Here is a 26466-nt window from a genome sequence, read left to right as displayed (position 1 = left end):
TTAGCCTATTTAGCGCATTCTCGTTAGGCGGCTGGCAACACTGCAGTGGGCGCGCGGCTGCGTCGTCCCATCGCTATCGCATCGCCATCACTCACCGAGCCCAACGTTTTTAGATAGGTTTACCGAGCCGTGTGGCCGTGTCTACTCTGGCGTTGCCCTAGTGCTTGCATTCTTGGAATGAGCATGGCTTCTGCCTGTCAGCGCACGTGATATTTTCATATGTGACACAATGCCCGGAAAGAGCAAGTTTCAGGCTACGTGGCTTCATCATGACGAATACAAGCAGTGGATTGCGCCTGATACAACGAGTCCGCATCGGGCTAAGTGCAAGCTTTGCGGTAAAACTGTGGATGGGACTGCCATGGGTGAATCCGCTTTAAAAAGTCACATGAAAAGCGGCAAGCATATTGGCGCAATGAAGGTAGCGCAAGGGAGCGCGTTGAAAAGGTACCTGATGCCGGTCGCGGTAGAGCAGTCTACTAGCGCGTGTTCCTCGCAGTCGCCAAGCCTAAACGATGCTTGCAAAGCGCGCAAGCTTGTCACTGACGCTGAAATTCTTTGGACTCTGAAAGTTGTGACATCCCACTTTTCGTACCGGTCGTCATCCCAAGCAGGGGAGCTATTTCAGCGCATGTTTCCGGACAGTGAAGTGGCAAAGGCGTTTTCTTGTGGTGAGAAGAAATGCGCCTATATGACGTGTCACGGTCTCAGGCCTTTATTTCTTTCAGCATTGCAGCGAGAAATAGAACAGTGTGAATTCTATGTCGTACTGTTTGACGAGTCGGCAAATGACTTTCTGCAAAGTAAGCAAATGGATGTGCACGTGAGGTGTTGGGACTCTGCTCACCAAGTGACGACCAGGTATTACACCTCCGTTTTTATGGGGCATTCCACAGCCGATGACATTCAGGAAAAGTTGCTAAGCGCCCTCGAGCTTTTGCCTCTTGCCAAGATTCTTCAGATATCGATGGATGGGCCCAATGTCAATCTGAAGTTCTTCAAAGGTCTTCAAGAGCACTTGCAACAAAACCACCAAGTTCTGTGCGTGGGCTTAGGCACTTGTGGGCTACACACAGTGCACAATGCTTATAGGGCTGGAGTTTCAGCGACTAAATGGGGACTTGACTGCTTGTTGTCTAGTCTGAGTGCAATTTTTGAAGGTGCTCCAGCATGGAGACAGGACTTTTCGGCAGTTACAGGCCAAGATACCTTTCCTCTTAAGTTTATCGCCCACCGGTGGGTGGAGAATGTTCCTGTAATTGAGAGAGCGTTGCTGTTGTGGTGTGACATGAAAAAGTACATTGAGGCTGCTAGAAAAAAAGAAGTCAACCTGCCAAAATGTGCATCGTTCAATAACTTGTGGGAGTTCTGCTGTGATGCTTTGCTGCCAGCAAAGTTGAATTTTGCCTTATGTGCGGCGATGGCACTGAACCCTTTTTTGGTAGAGTACCAGACAGACAAACCAATGGTTTTTTTCCTTGCAAGGGATTTAGAAACTGTTCTCAGAAAGCTGCTGACGAAGTTTTTGAAATGTTCGATCCTCTCTGCCAAAGGGATAGTGGGTCTGCTGAAGATCGACATTGATAATGCCGAGAACCATGTTCCACTTTAAAAGGTGGATATAGGCTACAAAGCAGAGCAAGTTCTCAAGATTTCTAAAGTGAGCTCAAAGGACGTGTTTCAATTCCGGATGGAATGTAAACAGTTTTTGATCAGTGCCACAAAGAAAGTTCTAGACAGAAGCCCCTTGAAGTTTGCATTTGTTAGGGGCCTTTCTTCACTAGACCCACGACAGATGTGCTCGAAGCCAGAGGAATGCCTTGCAGGTTTCAGAAAAGTGTTGGACACCCTCATCACTGCAGGTAGAATGGCTGATCACCTTCGAGACACGGTGCTGGCCGAGTACACGGAGCTCCTGCATGAGCAGAAACATCAGCTTAGACAATTTGACAAGTGCGCTGACAGACTGGATGAATTTTACCCTGATCTCTTGAAGTTCAGTTCAACCTACTCGAAGTTGTGGAGCATTGTGAAACTTCTGCTTGTCCTCAGTCATGGCCAGGCAACTGTCGAGCGTGGATTCAGTGTAAACCGACAGGTGTGCGTTGAGAGTCTGAAGGACCTTTCATATGTTTCACAACGGATCGTGTGCGATGCGGTTGAGAAAGCAGGTGGTGTTCTAAACATTCCAATCACCAAGGAACTGAGGATCGCTGTGTCAGCTGCAAGGCAAAAGTATGAAGCATACTTGGAAGCCCAGAAAAAGCAGGACCTTGAAGCTTCAAAGCAGAGAAAAAAGCACTGCATTGAGGAAGAGCTTGATGCAATGAAAAGAAAGAAAAAGAAGCTGGAATTGACAATTGATGATCTCATGCCTATGCTGATCAAATGCCTATGCTGATAAAGCAGAGGCAGAAAACAATGTGACACACATTGTAAAGTCCAATAGCCTCAGAAAGACGGCCAAAGACAACAGTGAGGAGCTACACGCCGTCAAGCTCCAAATTCAACAAAAGCTGCTGGAGCTCCCCTGAAGTAGCCCTGAGGAGCTGCTTCCTAAGGATTTTTTGTTTTGTGCAGTTGAAGCAGTGGACAATATTTTGTGAGGGTATAGGAAATAACCAACAATTTTATAAAACTAATTTTTTACTTTTCTGCGGGATATGACCAAACTTTCACTGTGATATTTTATGAAGCTATATTTAATTTTTTTCTGTGCAATAGAAGCAAATCTGCGCAGTGATGTTCTTTTTTTCTTTGTGGAATAACTATTTCAGACGTTTTGAGAGCACTGTTTGAAGATCTTTGACATGGAAAAAAAAATTAAGCCCTCGAAGGGGGCCTTGAAAATCCTTCTATGGGGGCTTGAAATTCCTTGAATATCCTTGAATTTTTTTCTTTGCCACCTGTACGAACCCTGAACTGTTCTAATCACTTCACAAAGAATGCGAGCATGAACATAAAGTAAACTGTTAATATAAAATTAAACTAAAGAGCATGCGGGCCTGCACAAAGGAAAGACTGCTGACCTTTGTAGCTGAAGCAAACTTGAAATCCTAAAAGGAGAATGAATAGTATTTTTATTTTTCTCATATCTACTGTGTATATGTGATGCTAAAAGCTTATATATTTAATTCTGTGCAAAAGAATCCATTTATCAAGGTGCCACCTCGTGCATTTCAGTTGAAATGTTAGTTTGTCAGGAGAACTCAGAAATTTTAATGAATATAAGTGGAGAAAAACTCGGCATAATAATGTTATAGTTAAGCGAAAGCCCTCATCTGGTCCAATATAAACAGCTTCAGCAACACTCAAAATTGTTTCTTTTGCATAACTAATAATCTGTTATTTGGTTCTAGACATTTCTGCACTTGCCTAAATGGAAGCAGTCCAGATGTGGTCTCCCGGCCACACTGGCCAATTTTTAGTGGAGGGAGGCAAAAAGCATGGTGCCCATATGTTGTGCAATGTCAGTGCACAGGTTAAAGAACTCCAGGTGGCAGAAATTTCTAAAGCCTTCCACTGCGATGTCCCTCATAGCCTGAGTATCGGCGTAGTAACTTTTCAGATAGGCCGCGAAGACGAACAGGTGTCCACACCCAGACGAGGTCGCCCGGCTCGTAAGTGATGATTCTTCGGCTGAGGTTATACCGAGCAGCATCATTCGCCTGTTGTCGGTGGATTCTGAGGCGTGCTAGTTGCCGCGCTTCCTCAGCACGCTGAACAAAGATGTCGGCGTCAAGTTCGGCGTCAGAGCCGCAAGAAGGACTAACTGGCATCATGGCATCCAACGGCGTGCTCACTTGGCGACCGAAGACAAGTTGGAACGGGGTCAGTCGCGTCGTCTCTTGAGTGGCGGTATTGTACGCGAAAGTTATATAGGGCAAGATCGCATCCCAGGTGCGATGTTCTGCGTCCACATACATAGAAATCATGTCGGTGAGGGTGCGATTGAGGCGCTCCACCAGCCCGTTGGTCTGAGGGTGATACGCCGTCGCACGTCGATAGCTAGTGTGAGTCAGAGTCATGACCAACCGGATTAGGCGAGCCGTAAAAACTGTTCCACGGTCAGTGATTACCACGGCGGGGGCGCCATGACGTAGGACAATGTTATGAACGAAAAATTGAGCAACCTCGGCTGCAGTACCTTTAACAAGAGGCCGCTTTCCTTGAGCTTTGCAGCCGCCTACAGAATCCTCCAATACTAGGCCATTTTGACGAAAACGCCGCAACTGACATTCACACTGATGCCAGCAACGTTGGGGTTGGTGCAGTACTAATTCAGTGGCAAGACGGTGCAGAACGGGTCATCGCTTACGCGAACCGAACACTTACCCGCTCCAAAACCAACTTCGTCGTCTACCCTAACTAGCAACCACTTCATCGTCTACGTCAACTAGCCACTGATTGTCTCCGCTTCGTCGTCGACTATAGTTTGTATCAATATTGATAGGAAACCAACTAAAGGCATTTTTTCGTATAGAGTTTGTGTGATTATTCCATCGTGTATGCATCAAAAATAATGTCAAGGAACCTAAAAGTATTGGAGTTTGGATCTCATCATTTCGAAGAGTGAGTCCTAGGGTTCACTGAAGAATTAACTGGCTGATAGAAAACCATTTCTGATTTGTTTTGTATCAGGTGTTAAAGCACTTCATTCAGACCATTCATTCGATGATGTAACAACAGCATTACCTTTATTAAGTGACTCAGCAGACAAGGGTACGGGAATGAAGGGCTCATTGTGACATGCATATGAAGAAAGCCAGCTGTCACAGTAACCGGGCAATGCATAGAGAATGTTTTTTCTTCTACTTTCAAGGTTACTTATGTTGGTCGTGACTTGACTCTTGAGAGTGTTCACCAGCACCACCCTCATCCAAAACAGCTGACATAGAACATCCTGAATTAGGACTACTACTGTCAAACCCACTTGTAACAATGCAGGTTTTAACAATATATCGGATATAACAATAACCAGCCGCTGCACCGTCAGGTTTGCCATGTGTTCTATGCTAAAATAAAGCACTTATTACAATGGTGTTCTATTATATTATCAGTTATAACAATCAAATAAGGTCACTGAAAGTCAACAAAAACGCAGAAACGTGGCGACCACAAAAGTTCGCGCGTACGCGGAGTCGACAACAATGCCGATGCAATGACAAAGAAAAAAAAAACGGGACAACGCGTCGAGCCAATGCATTGATCGGGTGCGCTGGAGAAGCTTGCATGCCACACAGATGCGGGGCATTTACATTAGGCTTTTCAATTTCTTGCTTTTATTTTTATGAAGGAGAACATCATATGGAAAAATTTTAGGAAACTTTACGATTATTTTTACCATTTTTTTCAGGCAAATGTTTCATGAATATTACTTGTGGCATTAAAACTTCTGTAATTGTCTAGCAAAGGAAATGTTCACAGTAAATGAATTTTCACTCATTCATAAGCCATTGTAGAATTCAGCAGGGGAGCAGAGGGGGAAAATTAGGTGCCTAGTTGGCTGCAAGCATAGATTTTCTATATGTGCAGAAATTCTTGCTGAGGATATGCTGAAAGGTAAACACTTCTCAGCCACAATGTGGGATATGCAGTAAGTTGGGAAGAGAAAAATTAACTAGGCACTTAACTCAGGCTGCAGCTGTGGCTTAGTTCACCTGAAAACGAAATCTTTCTTTGTTAAATCTACCCCATGCAGCTGACCTTCCAAAGAATATAATGCTACAACAAGCAAAACTGTATACAAAAACTTTCTTGACCATGTACTTACATAGTAGTTCTGCGAGGGTACACTGTTTGCATGCAAGCAGGTAATTGTAATTTTAACCAAATTGGGAAATTAAGGATTGGATCTTTATAGCAGTGAGTAGAGTAGTGGTAAAGCTGGGCCCCCGAAAGCTTGCATTGCAGTTTGTCGAACCAGAGTTGTGATGCCTTGCCTGCCTCAAGGTCGGAAGTGTTTTCAGCAGCCGCACAAATGTCCCATCGAATGTCTTGTCTATCTGTCTGTATCTGCGTAATCTTTTCAATGTTGGAACACTTGTACGTGGACTTGGCCCAGCCTCATCGGTTCCACAGCAAAATGCCATAGCAAGTGTACTTATCAGTTACCTGATGCTGCCCGTGTTGTCTTATCTTTGACAGCACTTGTACGCAGCAGGGTGGATGTGAAGAGTTAAGCATGTCGTACTCTTGCAGCGTAGCTGTGCGGAAGGAGTTTTGTATGCAAAACAGAAAGCTCTTGTATAGATGCATGTTAGAGACAGAGTGGCAATAGAAACTGCCGAAAACTTTGTAAAACTTTGTATCCATCTTGGTGCACGAAGCGCACTGCCTTGTACATGCTTAAGCTGAACGCTTGGAGCATCCAAGTAGTCTTTTGGACTACACTGCGATAATTGGAACATTGTTGAGGAACCGGACATTTCTCGCTCTGTAGAGTCCAAACTAAAACAGGTTGGAACAGCACTGCAGAGGTCATTTTTCAGCTGAAATTCTTTTTTCATGGTTGAGGTATCAGGCTGAAGCGTATGGATTTTTCGGACTGTCGATTATTCAAAACATTTTTTGGGTGTCGCTGATCTGAAAAAATTGTCGACGGCTATATCTTGCTGCATACAAATATGGAGATGTGCAACGATACACCTGCTGAATAGGTACAATAAATAAGTGCGCAGTTAAAGTTGTTGCACCACAGAATGTTTGCTTATGCTTTTAAGGGCCACTGGCATGGAATAACATATTAAACAAAAAAATCTTGCTCTCATGTGAACACAACCATTGCTATAGATAATAAATCAGATGCATCTTTTGTTTTCCTGTGTGCAGCAAATTATGTGTTGCTGAAAGCATTTCTTTTCTGGATATTGTCTAATGGATATACAGTCATGCTTGTTAATACGACCCTCGTTAATATGGACGACTCGAATTATGGACAGTTTTTCTGGGGACCAAACTTTTTCAATCTGTTTACGTCTCGTTAATATGGAAACTCACTGTCCGGGCAATGAACAAGCAGAAAATGCACAGATACCATTACGGTCCTTGTACTATTGTCGTGTTAACATGGACAATCAGGAAAACCAAATCATTACACTGCTCTAAATATAATTTCTCTTCTAGATTTTGTCGACAGGCACCATATGAATGTAGTGCCAATGACTGATTAATTGCCCCTTTTTGCTAGTGGTCTTATATTTTACACTGCGATATTGCGCAGTCGTTGCACGTTACGATTTTTGGTATTGCATAAAATCGCTTGAACAAAACTCTGACACCAGCTTGCGCCGTGTAGAAAGTTGGATTCAGCAACTTTCAGCCGACTGAAGGCTGATACGTAGCAGAGGTTCGTGGGAGATGAAAAGTAGAAGTAATTTATTAATGAAACGCTATCGAGAACAATATGCAACTGCATCATACTTGAAGCATAACGGTGGCTCGAATAATGTGCACGTAGCTCGTAATGCCAACTTCGCTGGCCTACATTATGCTGTAAAGCAGACCTTATCGTTCGCGGGGGTTTTTTTTTTTTAGAAAAAAAACGCTAGAAAGAAAATGCTTTTAGATTCGTTATTACGGACGACTCACTTTATGGACAGTTTTCTGTGGAAACCAAAGTGTCCATATTAAAGAGGCATGACTGTATAGTATATAATATATGTGTGTGTATCTTGTTTGCTGCATTATTGCAGATCAGTGACTTGGGACTTTCTGGAACATATAAAGTGATCTGAAAACTAGGGCTTAAGTGCAGTACTTAAGCACTGCCACTGCACTAACATTGACCTCGCTTAAGTGTTGTGTGATAGTTTCTATCCCACTGCCATCGCATCTGTCACTTGCCACTATAAGCTTGGAAACTGCACCTACAATCGTTGTTGCAGCTTTCACACATCACTCCCTTATGAGTGTTCTCTGGGGGTGTGACAAAAAGTTTAAATTTTTTTCTTTTCCTTGGCAGTCATGTTGCAGGCACTGTGATGCCTTGCATGTTTGTGTAGTATAAATGAAGTTACTGTGAGCGGTGTGTTTGTGCAGTAAGTAGGGCTAAATTCATACCACACTGGCAAGCTATTCTTTAGAGAGTGTAGACTTTAGCAGGAGACCAGTGATGATGACATAATCACTCCTGCCTGCTTTGGAGCCTAATAGTGTAGCACATGTGTAGAATTCTAACATAAAATGGAGGTCCTTGCACGTCTTGATTTTGGCCTTGCATCTGTATGGTCGGCCAACAACACATTAAATGCGAACAAGGCATCTGAGACAATAACAGCAAGATGAGAAGACGTTGGGCAGAAGATACTGGCACCAGTTCATTTCAATTCATAAGCAGAAAGAGCGTTCTTTAGAAGTGTTAGTCAGCCCTGTTTCCTCTACAGGAGCTAATACATTTGTATGCTTGTGTTGGCATTTCAGTTCTCTTGTTCACACTTTATTTGTTGCTGGTAGTGCATGAGGAGTGTCCAAGGTGTTGGTGCATTGTGGAGAGCTGTACTCACATTTTAACCTTAGAAGGAGCCACTCTTACTTTCCTGGTTTCAGGTAATAAATTGTTACTTCAGCATAATCATGAAAGAATCTAAGGAAAAAAGTAAAAACAGTTCGGCGACATTTTTTTTCCTTTTTTTTTTTTCTTTTTTTCAGAGCGCCATTCTATTCGCAGCAGACTGTTGCACAATCACCATGCATCCTTTGTGGCTTATGGCCAATCTGGTTTGTCTTGTGTTTGTGCAGGCCATAGAGGAGGTGTACGTGGACCACTTGCACTCAGTCAAAAGCCCCAACCCACGTGTGACCTTCTGCGTCAAGACATACGAGCGCACCTTCCACCTGATGGCTCCGACAGCAGAGGCCATGCGCATCTGGGTGGATGTCATCTTCACTGGTGCAGAGGGATACCTAGAGTTCCTCACAGAGGCCGATGTAGTGCCTGCCACCCGGTCCCGGCACAAGTTCAAGGACTGAGCATCCTCTGGCAGCTCAGGTGACAATGGCAGGTGTGTTCCTGCCAAGGATTAGCACATTGTTTAAGTGGCTCAATTTTACAGGACTGAAAACGAATAGCCCTTCAGAAATAATATTTCAGTGCAATAACATCAAAGGCCCTGATCTGCAGAAAATCCAAATCGACAGCCTCCAAGCCCACGAAACCACCATTTAAGATCCATCACCACATGACTCTTTTTTTTTTTTTTTTTTTTTATTGTCTCCACGATTACGTTATTACTTCACATTGATCAACCATCCACTTCGATATTAGTGCGCTTATGGTAAGCTTCGCATTTAGCCGCAAGTCTGTTTTCTCGTTGCTCAGGTGTTTCAGTGCAGTGCCCTTTCTAGCACGGTCACATTCCCTGCTCTAACACTGCACAGCATATGGACACATTTGTGTTTCACGTTTCCCTGAAGGTGAAACCCAAAGTCGTCTGTGTGCTGTGCGATGTCAGTGCAGAGTAAAGATGCCCTAGGGCTTTTGGTATATGAGTCGAATATGAATAGCAACAAAACTTCCTTACATTATTCAGTGACCTGATCAATGCTGAAACCAAGAAGCAGTGTATTGTCTTTGTAACTGTAATAAACAAACCTAAACTGGTTCATCACCATGCAAGAAACTGTGTGATGTCCACAGAAATCCACGCTCTATGATTAGACAGCATGATGCAAAATTCATAACAAAATGAAATCTCTGAATGGTGACTGGCAACGCAAAATAACACAATTTGTAATATAGTAATGCTAACTTGAACTTCAATTAAGGGACCAGAAGGGTCCTGTTATCTGAAGGTCAGGTTAATAAATGAACCTCCACCTGCAAAAAAAAATTAACTGAGAAATCTATTATACCGTGGGAACTTGTCAGCAGTCTTCATCACAAAAAGAGCAAAAACAGTATATTCAGGTAAAGAACTTGAGGTTGAATTTCATGCACAGGGTGTTTCTGCAAACACTTTCAAGAATTCTGAAAAATAGGGAGTTAAAAACGCTCTCAGCCACAGCAGACATATTTAACTGCAAAAAATCCTCTAATTGTGTATCTAATTAAAACTTGCTAATTTTTATTAACACAGTTAAACTGTGTTAATTAAACATTTTCAAAAGCCCTGCAGTGCAACGGAAATGAGGACTTTCCACACAAAAGTAAAACTGAATGCATTAGACACATAGGAAGTTTGGTGGAAACGTGACGTTCACTGGTAGTGTGTTGCAGCACTATGGCACCAAATTCGAACTGCATGCACTATTGTGCCATGTGGGTACATTCTTTTGCGCCTTACTTGGTGTAGGGAAAAGGATAGTCATTGCCTTTTGCGTGGTCAATCTTTGTGAGTCATGGAGCAAAGAAAGTTCATGACACAGCATAGTGGAACAGGCCGTTCGAATTTGGCGCTGTAGTCACCACAACCAGTCATCAGTGGACATGCTATTTCCACTCAGCTTCCTACAATTCTAGTCTCTGCTTTGTGTGGGAAAAAGCACGATGTTTGGTCACTTTGCAGAACTTTAGAAAATAAGTTGTTTTTTGCTTCAAAACTTAGGTGGCTGCACAAGCTTTGTCTTCAGACTAGATGCTATAGCGTGTATATGTTTGCTTCTACTTTTCAGCTGCATTGACTATGATACAGTGACTCGGCATTTTAGGTATTAGTTTTTATTAGTTATATTTATTTTTTAATTATTTTTATCTTTATCCTTTTTTTTTTTACTTTTAACTCTAGCTTTCTTATTTTTGTAATCATCGATGAATAATCAATCAGTTTGGAATTAGTATCAACTACCAATCACAAAATACACTTCCAATGCATTGCCCAGCACTTATCAGCTACAGGCCTCCTTTATTCTTTCCACATTTCGAACACTTTCAACAACTCTCAACAATACCCAAGCTGAAAATGGGGTACGACAGTGGCTTTCTGACCAAACGAGCTGTATACGCTTCACGTGAAAACTGACGTGGCATTGTTCATAGCTTCTGACTCCCCTTTGGTACTAAGACTTGACTGTGTTAATTTAAATGTAGTTTAGTGAGTTTTGGGTAATTAGCGTGGCCATTGGAAGGTATTTTACAGTAAATGTTGTTTGCTGTAGCTTAGAGTTTGTCTGTGAAATTTTTTTTAATTTCGAACTCCTTGTACTAAGGAATTTTTGGATGTTCACTGAAATCAGCTGTTACCTCTGTGGCCACACATGTAGTGGGGACAAGGCACAGCAGTGACAGATTTCAGTATACTCACAAGAAATCACGGTGATCAAGATGTTTTTCCCAGCAGCAGAGTAATCATCATAGCCTTGAGGGTAATTTGGAATGTTAAAACTTCCATATAGCTTGAGCAATGTTTTTTGTGTGTTCTTACTTTTTATGGGAAGCTTTTTGCTTAGCGGAAGTATTCAGACTTGGAATGGGAAGAGTTAGGGATAAGGGTTGATGGGAATACCTTAGTGACCTGCGATTCGCTGATGACACTGCCTTGCTAAGTAACTCAGGGAATTAACTGCAAAGAATGATTGATGACCTGAACAGGAAAATCAGAAAGGTAGGTTTGAAAATCAATATTCAGAAGACTAAGGTAATGTTCAACAGCCTTAGGAAGGAACAGCAGCTTACGTTAGGTAGCGAAGCACTGGAATTATTAGGCGAATATGTCTACTTAGGACAGGTAGTAACCGCAGGTGTAACGTTAAGAGATAGTAAGTGTGACGAGTAGGTCACATGAATAAATCGAGTTAATGACATCAGTTAGTGGAAATCAAGAAGAGATGGACATGGGCAGGGCATGTAGTACTGACAGGATAAACGATGGTCACTTAGGTTAAAAAATTGGATTCCAAAGGAAGGAAAGCACAGCAGAGGGCATCAGAAAGTTAGGTGGGCGGATAAGGTTAAGAAGTTTGCAGGGGTCAAGTGGATGCAGCTAGCACAGAACCGGGTTAGTTGGAGGAATATGGGAGAGGCTTTTGCCCTGCAGTGGGTATAATCTGACTAACGATGACGACGACTGTTTATGTTGTTAACCATGTGTCCTAACTTACAGTGCCAGAACTTGGGCTTCATGGACACCAGAGCGCCTCGCCTTGCCAATCTTTCATCTACAGCAACAGAAGTCAACGAAGCACCAGGTTCCAATCCTTTCACAGAGTGGGAACATGGCAGCTGTGTCTTCAGGACTTGATGTGACGTGCTTGTCCAGCCACAAGGCCAGCCTCATAGTTCTCTGAACTCGGATGAGGAACAGCCGACTGCCGGCAAGCCGTAATGTGGTGATGAGCGCAAGGGAAAATATGAAAGTAAAAAGGGGAGGAAAAGTGTTGCTCCTGCATTGAAGAGTGTGCAGTGACAGTCAGGCAAACTAGTCTCACATTGACAAGGAGGAAACCCAAGTTTAACATTTGGGAACACCAGCAGGAACGTATGTTGACTGTGTGAATGTGACCTGTCTTCTGTAGTGACATTCAAAATAATCTCTGAAAGTTGTCACGTGTACTGTTTCAGAGTAAATACTTTCTTTTTATATGTCTATTTTTTAACCAGAATCCTATGCGCTGCATAACCTTGGGCAACACCCCTTCACTTTATATTAAAATGTGAAGCTGGAGGAGCAAAACATTGAGTCACAGTGCCCTAGTTGTTTTTTATTCTTTGAAACACTTTTTCTTTTTGCCATTCTTATGAACATCATCTAAATTCCTTCTGCATAATGTGGCTTTCTTTCTTGCGTTGTTCTTGCAGCTTAGCGGACATAGTTTTGATGAGTAAGCAGGTATGATGTGTTGAATGCTGCATGGAAACTGTTTTAAAAGCAAGTTGGATGCCTAGTTACTTGTCACATGCCTGTAGGCATGCTCTTTTATTTGATATTGAGACTACCCCCGAAGAATATGCTTCATTATAACTGCTGAGGTAAATTTGCGAATTATGTTGATATCGGTGTGCTGTCCCAGATAACCCATTTCAACATATTAAGTCCTGCATCTTGAATTTCATCAGCTGAGCAGTTTAAATTGTCTGCTGCGGCCTGCAAGTTGATGTCACAGTAAATGTCAGTGCTTCATACATGTCTGCATGAATGCTTATGTGTTGCAGAGCGAGGCTTTTGATACTCCTTAATCCACTGCTTCTGGTGGGAGAGGAAAAAAAAAGAAAAAACTCTGTGCCCCGAGAATGAAAGACTATCTTTCTCATGCTTTCGCACTCTTTAATCTACTCTATGTAAGGTGTGATCCACATTTCTGTACATGTTGCCATGTCAGAGCTGTCTGCGTAAGGTGGACTTGTGTTTTGTTTTCACTTGCATTGTGCGCCGATTCCAAATCTCTAGCAGTTTATAAGAAAAGCTGCTACTGGTGTACATTACCCTCAACAACACTGGAAAACTCTGCATTATGGATACCAGCATGTTGAAAGTTTGCACTGCTTTGAACTGTATCACATATTTTCCTTTTCAGTAGAAATGTAGATATGCTGATGGAAATTTACTTTTGTATTTATTGTTATCTGTACTTGACAAGTGTTTGTGTCTAAGTCATAAATTGAAATTATTGAGGCTTGGCAATAATGTTTGATGTAGAATGTGTGTGATAGTTCACTGAGCTAAGGAGTGTGGCATTGATTTTGCAGATTTTTCTGTCACTTTTTAATACCAGCATCATCAGGCTGTGAATTCTTTGTGCAAGAATTCATTACTAACACTGTTGCTGCTATTGCAGCAGTTTGAAGCACACACTGAAGTTGTGTTTTTGCTTCATGTCAGTGGGCATTACGTCAATTAAGTTGTAGAACTCGCTTTGACATATTCACTTGTAGACACTAGTATCTGGTGCCATACTGGACAAAACACTTTAGTCATGGCCATGGGTTATGGAGTATTTTAACGCATCACACTAGGTTACCTGTGGGAAGAAGTCACACTTTCACACCTAATTTGACATTTTTCATCTCTTCTCTCTTTCCTTTATGTATAAAAGCTATCTCTCTCGCACATATTTTTTTATTTTTCTATGAAGTTACAAATAATGAGCGGCACCAGTAAAGTCTCATCAATTTTAGCTAGCTTGATCCAAGCAGTGCACCTGTCTTAGCCAATGCTTTGTTCCTGTCGATATAATGTGCACTACAAGACTTCTGCTTAATTCAACCTCTGTGTCATTACAAATTTTTTACCCTCTTACCGTTGAAGTCATCAAAAGCAAAGTGCTATGTTTTCACTTCCCAAATTAAAATTGTGGCTTCTAAGTTAAGGAAACATCTAAATTACACAATGAGAAGCGGTTTGCTAACTACTGCACATTTACAGGTGGAAGAAGCACTTACTGCAGTGATAACTGTAGTGTGTAGCTTTACACACTGCACAGTTTCATGGAAAGAACAAAAACTAGCTAAGTTGCTAAGTTGCTGATGCTTCAATGTGTCATGCAAATACAGGAAATTCAGTGCATACTTTTTTCAGCTTTCTTAGTGATGTAAAATATTAAATAATATGGTTTAACTTCTGAGTTCAAAAGCTGGCTAACAATGCTTAACTGTTGTGAAGTGTGGTTTCAGGCATTGATTGGTTCTTTTGCTTGTAAAGCTTGTGTGTTAGTCTTTGAGTTGAAATTAGAGCTTCATGATGCTGTGCAGTCAAAGCATAGACTGTGCACCAACTTCGTCATTTCAAATGTTCATTCCACATTTTACACATGACTATGGGGGCATACAACAAGACCATGTGAAGAACTTCATGAAAGTAGCTTATGGTGCTGCTCTCTTGCTTTGTGTTTCACGGCATAGAGAATTTTCCATTGCAGTTTCTTATCTCTAGAAACACCAAACATCTTTTGATGCTCATTCGAGTTGAGCGAGGAAGTTTAAATGTATATAAGTTCCTCTTGATGACAACTATAAACTTCAAAGTTGAGAAGTGTACAATATGTTTGCTTGATTCATCCACTGATGTGTGACAACAACCTCTGTTCCTCCTTTGTGTATTGAGATCTTAAATAGCTCTGTAGGGTAGTGCACATTGAGAAAACCTAACGACTGCAGATTTGTTCGCTTTCACTCGCATGCATCATCACTTAATTTTTAGATGCTACCTTTATAATTGAGTGTCACTGCTATGTCAACAATTTTGGGTCCAGGCATTGCTGTATTTTTATTTTCATCTTTTAAGCATCAAGTGTTGCTGTGTTTGGTGCCCATTCTTCATTGTTACCAAGATGTGCTGTGTGTTCCCACCGCTGAAGTGTATTTCAGCTGATGAAGTAGGCAGCATGCATATATTCACACATGGAGCAAGGTAATTATGAAACATATGGCTGCTGTGGCAGACTGAATAGACACTTGAGGGGTGATCTATGTTACTGTGCCAGTCTTGCATGTCTTAGTAGGATGCATGCGTACAGCTTAGGGTGTAATGTAAAATGCATCTTACTGCGAGAATATTGTTTTAGTTCAGTGAAGTATGCTAATTTGTGTGTTTTTTTTTTTAATGAATCTGACATGCTTTGCAATTTCTATATTAAATGCATGCATGCATGTTATTTTGTGCACATTGGTTAACAACTGTGTTTGCAGCTTCAGCAGCGAAGCAACCATAGCTGCATGGTAATAATGAATGTTGAGCTAGCCTGGCAACAGTTCACTTGTTGAATCCACAGCTGTCTAGTGAACGACAGTGCTAGATAGCAGCATATGTGCCTTGAAGTCTGAATATCTTTTGCTGTTGCAGACAGTTGTCTGAGCTGCATTAAAGGCACTTTGTGGTGATAAAAATAAATTTCCTAACTCCAACAAGCTTATACTGCACAGATTATACATTCAAGTGTCAACGCCTGTGAAGATCTTCAGTGCAACGAAAAACAAAGTCTCGCAGAAGTGCTCCTTGTGTTAAGTATGTGTCAATTCAGCATTTTAGTGGTCTGGGTTCAAGGAATCTATGCTTAGTCAAACCTGTCTCATGAAAGTGCGATAGGAAAGGAAGGACTTTTATTCAACATATCGTTGTCTACTCAATGTGACAGCATCCAAAGTGTTTTACACTTAGGGCAGAATTTGTACAGCGTGCACTATTTGCACATGTAATTGCACCCAGGGATCGCATATACATGCTTGTATGATGGTTCACCTTTGGGCAGCAGATGGAAACCCAGGCTGCATATATGTTACCTTGGCTCGGACGTTTGCAGCAAATGTCTTTTTTGCCGTAAGAAAAGCATTAAGTTCACAATTTCTTTAGGTGGAAGAGGGAAGTGCTGCATGAATGACAGCATGGCGCTTGGGTGGCAATCGACATCATATCACCGTTCACTTTGTCGGCTGTAACGTTTTGATACATTCTCATCTGCATGAATGTTGATGTTTTCTCCTTGTGTGAATTTTGACTCTGTCAAATCAAGACAAATCTACAAGGCATCCAAGACAACATGCACTGTTCTTAATATTTGCGTGCTCCATTCCTAGGGACATGGTTACTGAGAGACTAGGACACCAGGCTGACTGGAATCCTAAGCCAATGCTGACACGCAGTAAATCATGTCAGCAAGCTAGTTCTCAATTGCTGCAGCACCTGTATGTATAATTGTTGTACACTTCTTGTCAACAGTAGACTCTAGGCGTACTAACCAACTGTGTAATGGTTGCTGAAAACCACTCAGGTTCACATTTAACTAAGGGTGCCATTGATACAGAAGTGTTTTTTTTTTTTTTTGTTTCTGAAAAAAAAAAAGACTGGTGTCTAGATCAGAAGTTGTGCTAGCTTTTGATCATCTACTGTTGTAGTCCCCATTGTTAACAAGTTGTTTGGCTGGTCACTGGCCGAAGCATTGTAGCGTACCTTTCTTGCTTCTTTCATGCCTTGTGTGGTGTGTCCCTGCGTGATTTGCGCTGTATCATCCCAATAGCTTTCTCATTTGCCTTGTAATGTGGCTAATCACGTCTTTTGTTTTGTAGTAGTGCTGCACATGGAAATAAAAAGCTACAAACTGGTTTTTTGTGCCTGTGGCCTTAATCTTTGGCATCATTTCAAAAAATTTAGTGCTGCTAAGAAGCTTTTTCCTACAATATATTGCCTACATCTAACAAACTTTCAGCGAGCTTATATTGCTTATATACCCCCACGTGAGGCACAGATTTCAGAACCAGTGACTCTCGCAAGTTGAGAGAAGTTATTTCAATAAAAAAAAAGGGGTGATGATAGGCCACCTGAGCATGTCGGCAGTTTTGGCTTCATCCAATGGTAGTTGGGCTCCTCAATAGCTAGTGCGAAATAACTACTAGCATTTAATGCGCAATTTATAGTAGTCTCCAAGCTTCACCCACCAGCGGCGACTGTCATTCTTTAGGTGCACCCAATGATGTCGCTCATTCTTTAGGTGCACCCAATGATGTCGCAGCGGCAGAGCAGGAGAGGCTGCATCGCCTGGCTACAAATTTCTTTCGCCGCGTGTACACCGCGTGACAATGGCGCACAGCGGTGAACTTTACAGCTGTCATCAGACAAAGGAGCCTCGTACCATGTCGCCGTCCAATCAGTTTTATTCGAGCGAGAATGAAGGTCCCAGGTACGCGCCGCACTTCGAATTTGTCCAAGTGCATCGGAATCGAGTGACAACGATGCAGGTGATGATGTTGCAACAAATGACCTCGGCCTCGCGAGAGGTGCCAGGGAAGTTCATCCACCATGGTGAGTATTATGGCTCTCGCATTGCCTCAGAGCACTATCTGAAATTGAAAGAGCTTGTCGTGGCAAGTGATGTATTGCTCACCCGTTTAAATGAGCAAGTGTTGCATTAGTGTGAAACATGCCTGACAATGTTTTGCTTGTGGATATAATTGCGCCTCATAATTGCTAGAGCTCTGCACGTTTTACCATCATTGGGGAGTTTTTATTAGGGAGTTGTTGCATGCATCAAACTATGATTTGCACGTCGTGCTGCGCTCGAACGTGCAAGCGCTTCGAGCTGCAGAATTTACGTTAGTTGTTATAGACGGACCTAATATCACGCTCATTTATTTTGGTACAGAGGAACTAACATCAATGCGCATCGGCGGCCTCCATTTGCAGGCAGCAAGTGAGCTTTAAAAACTGCGAAGTTGCTAAATCAGCACGAAGCACAAACACTGAGAGTACAGGTGCCGATAGCATATATATGCAACTCATCCACAACACGGAATAAACATGCACTTGCATTCCATATATTTTCAAACCCGATTGCGCATCAAGCATATATTTAATAGCACTGCATTATTATTGTTCCTTGGACTGCTACCAGTCATTTTTTCTTTTTTTGCAGGTGTCATTACAGTAACTGCCATCCGAGGGAAACGGCCGCTCAAAATATCTGCTGCCACACCATCCCCAAAGTACGAAGAAAGCTGGAGGGTAGGCACTGCATCACCAGCCATCTCTTTTCTTGCAGGATACATCAACATACCTGCACTAGCTGGAAATTACGTTTGAGCATGACGGCCTCACCCGTGCATTAATCTATGCAGCAGACATTCACAGGTAAATCATGCAGATCATGTATGTATTCCCTACTAGATACAAATAACCTGCACTGTAAAGAAGAAGTTATGATTATGCGGACAAATGGCTGAGGGAGAGAAGTACTTTTGGCGGACTAGCGTCTACAAGCTAAGCCACCACCGCTCCTGTCCCTTCCGCTACCAGTGCCTGAACCCTTGCTTAACATTTGCTGGAGTGTGCGAGGACTGATCCTGGAGCTACGCAGTCATACCCTTAGTACCACGATGCCATCTGACGCCGTCCAACAAACCGCTTCTTTACTGCCACGGGCAACCTGCCTCGGTGCACTTCGTCAACGGGATCCTGCCCCTTTCAGTGGCACAGACAACCATGATATGGAGGACTGGCTGTCCTACAACCGAGTGAGAACTCACAACCGGTGGGACGACATCATGAAGCTGACAAATGTCGTTTTCTATTTGACGGATGTTGCGAACCTTTAGTTCAAAAACCACGAATCGGACTTCGCCACATGGTTCGCTTTCAAGACCGCACATACTGTTACGGCGCGCACCGAGGAGCGCTGCGCCAGAAAAAGAAAAGGCGCGGGACGAGCGCGAGACGAGCCCGTGGCGCCAGCGCGAGGTTTAGAGAACAGAAGAGCTCCGGGGCAAGTGGGGTTTTGCCTGGTGTCCTCCGTTCTTCTGTGTATCTCCAGGCGGGCACAGCGTCCCACAACATTTTGGTGGCAGCGGTGGGATCATGCCGCTCACCCGCTCCCAAAGTCAAGGACCCGACGTGCCAGACGACAGGACTCTGCCACCAGGCGATGGCACCGACGCAGCGGCTGGCGCAGCTAGACCTAGACGCTCGGAGGGGCTCGGTCCTTCGCAGCAATACATATATTTGTTTTCTGCTATTTGTTCTTTGAGGGAGGTACAGGAACACTGTATACTATCAGTTTGCCATTTGTATATGGCACAAGCTAGGCAGACACAATCAGAAACCCCTACAGAGTTATATCGGGCTGAAAATCCATAGCGTGTTTCTGTCTCGGCACTGGACGGGCTTCAGGTATGCTGAGTATTAGAGAATAAAGAAAACCACGAACAAGAAGAAGAGGTGAATGGTGGTATGCATATATATTTAGAACACATATATGGCTCGCACTGAGCATTGCAGTGGTGCAATACCAATAAAACCACAATGCATATTTCCAGACATGACACATAATGGTACATCACAAAACCACAATGCATATTTCCAGGCATCACACAGAAACATGAAAGTTTGACAATTCACTAACAGCTAACTCTTCACAACTCAGATTCCAGCATATTCAAAGCCACTGCGAGTGTCAGTGCAAAGGTCATCATGCCAAATGTGGTCACATTTCATTAAGTGAAGGAGCACATGAAGAAAGCAATTTCTCTACAATACACACAACCACAGCGACCAAGAATGAGTAATTACTGTTTGCAAGACCAACTTAACATTGTGAGCAGCGCCATGCATTCACACTTGATGATGGTGATGTTTTAGTTGGCAAAGTTTCAGCTAGAATCACAAGTAATCATGGAAGAAGCTTATCCAAAAACACTGTTGCAACTCAGTCTGCTTTCTTGACACGATACAAATAGGCATAAAGAGGAGCATAAGAAAGAACAAAAGCAGAGCATGTTGCCCACACCTTGCATGAACTCTGATCGCTTGCACCAAGGGAGTGAAGTTCTGCAGAGTTTTTGACCACTAGAAGTAGAGCAAAAAATTATGGAAAATACATGCCTCAGTATGTTGTACTGAAACGAAATGCGGCATCATGATGAATTCTTTTCTTCCCATCTTACACCATGCCAGTCGTGTCTGAAGAATGGAGACCTTTCAAGTTCTCACTGCTGCAGTACAACGTTGTTTTCTTGAAAACAATACATCATAAAGACAAAATGTGAAGAATGTGAACACTTGCTGAGATTTGACACATATATTGCAGTTTACTGATAATTATTTCCTGAAGTTTGTGCTGTGTGCATATTATTTTTCACTGCAAATGCATATTGGTTCCAAGGAAACAGTTATGCATTCTTTTTGTGTGCAGCCCTTGTTCTTATTTCACCTTCAAAATACAAGGGAAGCTTTTTGCCTTTCAAGAAAGACAAGAAAGTACAATTTATTCAACAAATGGCTGGGTACATGTATGAAAACAAAAACATGTACAAGGGTACAACAACTGAGACAGGGTTTGTAGCAATTTTTGGAACAGTAAAATCCATATTTAGAGCAGCTCACAGGACAAAAAAAGCTACACTTTGCAGCACAAATTCAAAATTTCGGAGCCGTTAAAAAGGGAAGAAACCTTACTTACGGCGCAAGAAAATGAAGAGATGTGAATATCGGACCATATGAATGTGATCCAAAGGAAATCTGGCAAGGGCCACCTTTCACCAGCGGCATGTCCCTATTTTTGTAAATAAGCATCTAGTACTGCAAGGCGTCCTCTCACTAAAGGAAAGCATGTGAATCAGAAAACCAAGGAGATTAATTTTTCAAGCTTCGGGAACCAAATAAAGATGTAAAAAGCTAGAGAATATGCATTTCTTTTTGTCCCTTGCATCTAGCGCGGTTTGACAATCTTAATTTTATCTTGTTCTTAAAACTCATAAAACAATGTTTTACTATCCGCGAAATCCACAGCTTGTGTCGTGCGAGGGCAGCTCCAGAGGAGCCCAATTCGAAGCTGTGACTGTGATCAGCTTGTGCCCAAAAGCAAGCGCAGTATAAAAACACCACAAAATATTGATTCAAAAGAAAACACAGAAAAGAAGACAAAAAGAGAAAACACAGTGACCAAATTTCAAATCTACCACCTTAAATTATTGGCATAAACATAGAAGCCATAACTGATGCACCTCCTATACTATCTGACACAGGAAACGAGTCTATCAATGACACAGCATAAAAGAAACCTTGCTGTGTGTGAATGGCCCAACAAAATACCACACAAAAAAAGAACTATAAATACATCCATTAAAAGCATGCGGCGCTTAAAACTGTGTTGAAGTACTGCTCAAAAATCAAAAGTAACACCAAGACCATTTTCGCAGTGCAACGCAATAGCAGTGGCACCTCGTTACAAATGAACCCTTTACGTTATGCGGATGCTTCACCGCAAGCATCTTCAAACTGCAACGACCGGTCACCACCACTGCCACCACTCCGGCGAGCGTCGTGCACGACCGCCCTTCTTCTGGCTCCCAACGGCGAAGCGACCGGTAAATACCGCACGCTCTCGCCGCCTCCCGCGGCAAACGCCGTGGTATGGCTTTGTCCGAAGAATGCGGCGCGCACGGGAGATCCCGGCCGCCATATTCACGGCGAGTGCAAATGTCCGCCGCCGAAGTCGCACCCCCATTCCCTAGCCGCTGAGTCAAAAGTCCTTCTTACGTAGCCTTGCCCTTCCAAGGAAAACCTTGTTGATGTATAGCTAGCCGGCATGCTCTGTATTATTTGCAAGTGCAATAAATAGCATTCGAGTATTAACTATGTGTCTTCCCCGTCCTTTGTTCCCCTCCGCGGGTCGCTAGCGAGAACGTTGCACCTGCGGAGTGTGAGCGGGGTGGAATACCGTCCCCTCATAACCCCACAGTTAAAACGACGTGACGCCATCTCAAAATAAAACTAGAATGCCAGTGACGCAAGGTGCAGTGTCTGAAACGTCGTGACTGGCCATAAAACGTCCCTGAATATGGCTAACTTTTGCGTCTAGACCTTTTGGCGCAGCGTAGTGCAAATTTAACAAATTTTATGCTTATGGTGCAGCTTGATGCAGAAATATGCAGCTGTATCAAAATGGCGCTCGCCGCTGTTGCACCCATACATGATACATGATGTATACAGCACAGTAAAATGTAAAGCAGTTTTCCAGAACATGCAGGGTACATTACAGGGCAGGCATGTAGGCAATACTTTTACTTACTTTAAAGGGAGGTACGTAGATTTTGTGTCCAGGAGCATGATACAAGGAAAACTTTGTACTATAAAAAGTGTGGTTCATTCTAAAAGTAGCAAACACATGCATAAAAAAAGACCTTAATCCTGCTTTTTTTCTTTCTACATGAAATGCTACCCATGTGGACAGTTGTCTTCTATACTGAATGTGTGGGATACCAGCAAACTAATGAGCAGGTGTAGCCCCCACAAGCACATGGACCGATGAAACTTGCATGTGACTCTTGAAAGTTATGACTGGACCTCTTGCACTCTTCAGTTCAGTTCAGTAGCTGATGACCTTGCACCTAGCCTCCCCCATAGAAATTGTGGCTGGGGTAGTGTGAGTGCAGTATGCAGCAGCCAGAAAAGCAAGACCTATAAAACATGCAGCCTTTTAGTACAGTCGAGCAATGCGCCAAACTCTTTCTTTTCTGAGGTAAGCCAACTCTGCCAAATGGAAAATATGCAGTTAACAGAGATCATTACATCTAGGGACATGATTATGTGTCTCCAAGTGGGAAATGTTGTTTCATCCTTTCATAAAGCCTTCTTGAGCTTCAACCAGCATGAAAATGGGATGAGAGAAGCATGGTGGGTTCAACTAGACAGTCTCACGAGCAGCCAACAGAAGGCAAGACATGCCACAACAACCACAATATAGGATGAAGAAAAACACAGCTGAATGAGCCAGTCTGTTCTTGGTTCATTTCAAAATGCATCTCAGGGAGGTGAGTAGCCCCATGATGAAGCATCACAATACCATGGGCTATACAAATTTCTCTCCGGAGGAGCAAGGATACATGCCCTTCAGTGATGCCCTGAGCGGTATGGCCGTTTGCATAGACAACGGTGATTGACTTCCCTAGCAAAAAAAATCCGATAGAAAACTAATTGCCTATCAGATTATTGATATTGGTTTATAGGTCTGCCAGAGTATTGGTCTTATGGGTATCCTAGCCGATTGGTTCTACAGGTCTACTGGAGTATTGGTTTTATAGGTCAATTGTTTACTGGTCTTATAGGCTATGGTTTTATCAGTCCTATGGCATCTGATAAACTGATAGGTCTGTAATGCTAGTACACCCATAGCTGTCAATAATCTGATACACCTACAAAACCAGTAGGCTTCCTATTGGTTTTGTAGGCCCTATGGAATATTGGTCTCATCGAGTAGCTGCGGGTGTTTTACCTCTCCGAACACCTGAAAGGAGAGGGCAGCTATGTTCCATTTTCTAGGGATGAGTTACGCAGCAGGTGCATGTATACACACTTTAATCCACAATGATAGCGGCAACGCATACTGGCACATAATCCAAACATTGACTGCATCCAGGTAGCCCTCGATTCCAAGATTGCGGATTTCGGCCCGATGATGTAGTCTCTCGAATGCTAAGGCACCTGAAAGAAATAAAAAATTGCGTTACAGCTTGAAAAATAAGCGATTTCAAGAACGCGACGCCACCATGACTTCAAAAAATCGGTCCACACATATACCGGCAACCGCGATTGCGCGCGTATTCATGCGGAGGCAGTTAGGAGAGGCGCCGCCATTACTGAACGCCGAGGTAGCTGCTGAACCAACATTCCGCCTTGCGCCTCACCACAGGTTCTGCCACTTAAACACAGTGCGCACGATATTCGAAAACAGATTAACGCTAAAAAGTTTCATCAATACTTTCAAGAAATCGTGCCGACAACTTTAAAACTCGACGCTGCGTTATATCACACCGCGCGATTCAAATTCCTTTGTTGGCGTGCAGGCAACGGCATTCTGCAACGCAAAGCCACATCATACACTGACAAAGTATAAACGTCAGCCCGAAGTTGCAAGTGATGCACACGCACCTGATCAAAAGCTGAACGTGCGCTGGAACGTTGATATCCTCGAGAAGCACCCCGAAAATCGGCGAAAACTTATAAACACAGGGCACCGACCGAACAGCCGCCCGATCAGCGATCGCGCCAACGCCAATGCCTCAGCCTCTACGGAGCTGCGCATGCGCGCCCAGAGGAGAGGTGGAAAGGAGGATGAGAGAGGCCAGCACGGGAACGCTTGCGCGGGAGTGGGAGTGAGAGAAAGGAACCTACCTCTCCGCTGCGAAGCGCTGCCGGCATCGCGCTCAGTGTTGCCAATTTAGCTACTTTGTAGCTAGATTTAGCTACTTTTGGACTCAACTAGCTACCAAGAAAGGTAGTTTAGCTACGAGTAGCTGTTTTAGCTCTTTTCTTCAAAATCTAGCTACAAATCTAGCTATTTTGGTGAAATCTAGCTTAAATCTGGCTACATTTCGGAAAATTACTATTCTGGCGTGAAAAATCTTTCCACAGACGCTACACATCATGCTACACATGATGAAACTGACATTGACCTTGAAACTGACGTCAGGCACGTAGCGTCATCTGGTAGTTTTTAAACAAGACGCAAACCAGACAAAGATATCCTGCGAGAAAGAAGGAAACACGTACTTGAAAAGAGAGAGGAGGATGCAATACAAGGCGCCACTTAAAGGGTGTTGGTATGCCTCACCACCTCTGCCTCCACGAGCTTCCTTCATGTCCGCTTCAATGGGAAAAAGAAAAAAATAGCTCACAAAGTAAAGAGGCGAGGCGATGCGGCTGATGCGGCGGCGCAGCTTCTGACGGGTGTTTATTTATTTATTTATTTATTTCAGGAATACTGCCAGCCTTCACAGAAGGCCTTAGGCAGGAGTGGGATTACATACATTGTTAAAATACACAGCAGAAAAGAAAAACCAGCTTAACAAGAGGAAAAACCTAAGAAATAAAAATCATCCCGGTGTCGACCTGCCACCAAAATATGGATTAAAATACTAACACATCAACACGCTGTTCGTACAGTGAAATTGACAACAAAAACAAAAAAAGATACATTAAAAGCAGACATTGAAACCACATGCGCAAGGAAATGGTAGGAGCAATACAGGAGCAAAATACCCGAACAGATAACCAATGGCAAACCACATGTACTAGAAACGCCAACAGTAATAAAGAAGCACTACACGTGAATATATCAAGAACACTTTTTCAATTTTGATAACATAGACTCGACGGTCGGGCATTCTGCAATATCAGCAGGAAGTGCGTTCCACTCACTGACTGTTCTAGGGAAGAAAGAATTTTTAAACACGTTGGTTTTGCAGGTGTACTCTTTCATTTTTTTAGAGTGATGTGCACGCGTATTGCGCCGAATAACAGGTTCGATATATAGATTCTGGTTTATTCCTAGCTTGGAATAGTAGAGAAGATGCATGTACTTCAGTCGTTCATGAAAGCGACGTAACTGCAGAGGATCTAAATTAGCTTTTTGCACTAGAGCGGTTGCTGAAGTGTGCCAACTGTACGAACTATAAACAAACCTTGCTGATTTTTTTTGGATGTTTTCGAGTTTGTTAATATTCATCTTAGTATAAGGATCCCATACCACTGAAGCGTATTCAAGAAGTGGCCTGATAAATGTTTTGTAAGCTAGAAGTTTTATTTCTTGAGTAGACTGGCGTAGGGTTCTTCGCAAGTAACCGAGTTTTTGCATCGCTTTTTTTTCAATGTAACACACGTGTTCATTCCATCTGAGATCAGAGGTCAGAATTACACCTAAATATTTATAACTTTGAACGGATGCTAGGAGGTGACTATTAATGGAGTAGGGAAAGGCTAGGGGCTTTTTTTTACGAGTGATTGTCATTGCTACTGTTTTCTTCTTATTTATTTTCATTTGCCATGTTGTGCACCAGTTTTCTATTTTAGCTAGCGATAAATTTAACTCAGACTGGTCATTCGGATGTTTAATTTCATTGTAAATAATGCAATCATCTGCGAAAAGTTTTATTTTCACGGACACATTGCTGATGATATCGTTAATAAATACTAAAAAGAAAAGAGGCCCCAGAACAGACCCCTGCGGAACGCCCGACCTGACCGGCCCATAACTGGAACACGCTCCTTCAATCGACACGCACTGGTGCCGCGACGAAAGATACGCCGCTATCCAGGAAAGCAATGTGTCATT

General features: G+C 42.8%; 1 protein-coding gene and 1 pseudogene across 4 annotated transcripts in view; both read left to right on the top strand.

Moving 5' to 3' along the window:
* Positions 1–16970, top strand: part of LOC146184976 (uncharacterized) — a 591446-nt gene extending 574476 nt beyond the window's left edge. For 3 of the 4 annotated variants that reach the window (XM_084605923.1, XM_084605924.1, XM_084605925.1), the window contains 2 exons: positions 8740–9002; positions 12039–16970. In XM_084605923.1, coding sequence (XP_084462049.1) covers positions 8740–8970 — 231 coding nt within the window. In that variant the 3' untranslated portion in view covers positions 8971–9002; positions 12039–16970. The remainder of the gene's footprint in view (positions 1–8739; positions 9003–12038) is intronic. The other variant, XM_084605926.1, reaches the window with a different exon arrangement.
* LOC146184977 (uncharacterized) lies at positions 230–2534 on the top strand (annotated as a pseudogene).
* Positions 16971–26466: the final 9496 nt, after the last annotated feature.

Source organism: Amblyomma maculatum, chromosome 6 (assembly GCF_055883805.1).
Source record: "Amblyomma maculatum isolate TAMU_Amacu chromosome 6, ASM5588380v1, whole genome shotgun sequence".
NCBI lineage: Eukaryota > Metazoa > Arthropoda > Arachnida > Ixodida > Ixodidae > Amblyomma > Amblyomma maculatum.
Note: the sequence above shows the minus strand (reverse complement) of the source record. Positions and strands in the feature narration are given on the sequence as shown.